Source organism: Penaeus vannamei, chromosome 19 (genome assembly GCF_042767895.1).
Source record: "Penaeus vannamei isolate JL-2024 chromosome 19, ASM4276789v1, whole genome shotgun sequence".
Taxonomy (NCBI): Eukaryota; Metazoa; Arthropoda; class Malacostraca; order Decapoda; family Penaeidae; genus Penaeus; species Penaeus vannamei.
Genome location: NC_091567.1, coordinates 39,713,980 through 39,716,479, shown reverse-complemented (window position 1 = coordinate 39,716,479; position 2,500 = coordinate 39,713,980). Strand labels below are relative to the sequence as shown.

The window sequence follows — 2,500 nt, the reverse complement described above, 5'->3', positions numbered from 1 at the left end:
AAAGTTATAAAATCTACTAAAAGATTTAGATTAGTCTCTCATGTATGCACAAAGGCTTGATATATGTATGATATATGTATCTATCTGTCTATCTGTATATCTATCTATCTATCCATCAATTTCTCTATATATGTATATAGTTATCCATCTATCTGCCAAGAAAATACATTATGTGTACACAAAGGCTTGATGTATATGTATGATATATCTATCTATATATCTATCTGCATCTAAATCTCTCTATATATATGAATATATATCTATCCATCTATCTCAGTATATATATGTATTTATATGTACATATGTAGGTATAGATAGATATTTATATTATCTGTTGTATTTTATGTCTTGCATTTCAACTCATCAGGTTGATATTTGACTAACAGTTTCTGAAAATTTTCAGGTCAATGCCTTTTACAATGAAGTTCAACAATTGGCTCGAGTTGAACATGAGAATATCATCAAGTTATATGGGGCATGCACATCCGATGCCCATAAGTGCCTTGTTATGGAATATGCTGATGGTGGATCCCTCTATCATTGTAAGTTGACGATGAGATGATCGCATTCCTTAGTGTTTATGTCAGTATGAATGTGTTCTTTCATTTCACAGAGCATAGATAGGAGTTACCTTAGAATGAATGGGATTGGATCATGTTCTATTTGATTGATAGCTGTTAGCTTTGACGTACATTTTATTGACTGGGTTTTACTGTGAGCAAGTTGTGATAAAGGGCAGCATTTCTTTATGGTTTCATAGTTTTGATTTATTTGTAGTATTAGAAGATATTTTTTCTGTTGATATAAGATGTGCTACTTACTAGTAAGGAATTTAACTTCAACAAAACTGATATTATTTATTTTGTAAAGTGAGATGTCGAAGGGCAAAAGTTTACCCGAGTGGGATATACTTTACACGTTACAGCATTGAGATTTTACTGTAGGTCAAAGATGTTTATTACCTTTTCTATCCTGAATATCTAAATACACTCAGGTTCAGCTTAACCTCCAGCTTGAGTGGCCACCCAGCTGCAAAAAAAGGACAAGATTTTTTAAATTTCACTAAGGCAAATTTTGGTGGCAGGCATTTGAAAAGCTCAGTTTTACAGTTAAGACAAATTATATTTTGCTGACGATTCACATCTCGAATACAGTTAGTGTAAGTAGCGTGCAATGTTGAAAAAGCTCTTACAGGACTCTTGCGCATTTGACATACTTTTAGGATTTATTTATTTATTTATTTATTTATTATTATTATTTTTTTTTTATGTTAAAAAATAAACTGTGTATGTAGATGTATTTATAGATCTGTAGTTGTATGATTTGTAAATAGAAAAGTATATTAAAAGGTAAACCTATGATATTTATTAGTGAGCAGAGGAAAAGACAGGTTTTTAATTTTGGTTTTGTCAAGGATATTGCCACGTAAACAACCAAAGCATTGGAAATATTTTGACGTTCAAACACAATATTTAGTAAACGCTAGATGTATTATTTATATATATATATATATATATATATATATATATATATATATATATATATATATATATATATATATATATATATATACATATATATATATATATATATGTAATATATGCATGTGTAGGTATGTGTGTATATACATACACACATTTATTTGTTTTTTATAAATACGTATATATGTATATGTTTGTATATGTATGTATATATGTACAGTCAACAACAAAAGCGGTGACGCCTCGTCAGACCTGGCTTGAAGAGATCATGCCCTTCTTGTCCTGAAAGGAGGCTCATGTTCAAACCACCAGGACATAGTTAGGATGGTTTGAATGTGAGGAGGAGGGAAAATACGGAAATCAGGCAAAGAAGTACAATAATGACTGAAATACATATGGAAAGAGAGAGAGAGGCTTTTATACCTATTTAGTTGTTAATTTGATGGATATATTGGAGACCTACATTAAGAAATAAGTTATCGTATATTATTTTGAAAATAATTATCATGAAATCTTATCACATTGTTTTATTTTAATTCCTTATGATATTTTCTATATAAAAGATCCTTAGATATTGATACTAATATTCGTCAGACGGAAATATCCTTCGTTTGCATTATCCCAGAGCCATATATAAATGTATGGATTTGCATTATCCTAAGCAGCTACTCTCTCTCTTGCTCTTCTCCATTTTATATCAACTGGATCCACAATGTAGATAATGGTAAACTTTTAATGTTATTTTGAAAATAGGATAATACTCATGACAATGCCATTAAATTTTCCAAATGTTTACAATTATTTCATTATCAAAAATAACAAAATGAATGTGTAAAAGATGGATTGAATAGTAGATATTGAGAGTAGTGGGTTTCTTGAATAGTTTGGAGGGGGAATGCCGACAAGGTTTTGGGCATTAGGCGCTGAAATAACAAATAAAAGTGTAAGAGTCAAGGTACAGTCAGGGCTAAGGAAATATTCCCTTACCCTTGGGCAGAGTGAAGCTAGACTCGGCCCTT

The 2,500-nt window shown here is 30.5% G+C and overlaps 1 protein-coding gene across 4 annotated transcripts in view; it reads left to right on the top strand.

The window, feature by feature from the left end:
- LOC113820640 (mitogen-activated protein kinase kinase kinase 7-like) overlaps positions 1-2,500 on the top strand; it is a 136,134-nt gene that overhangs the window by 4,210 nt on the left and 129,424 nt on the right. For all 4 annotated transcript variants that reach the window (XM_070134345.1, XM_070134342.1, XM_070134343.1 and 1 more), the window contains exon 3: positions 404-542. In XM_070134345.1, the coding sequence (XP_069990446.1) occupies positions 404-542 (139 nt within the window). The remainder of the gene's footprint in view (positions 1-403; positions 543-2,500) is intronic.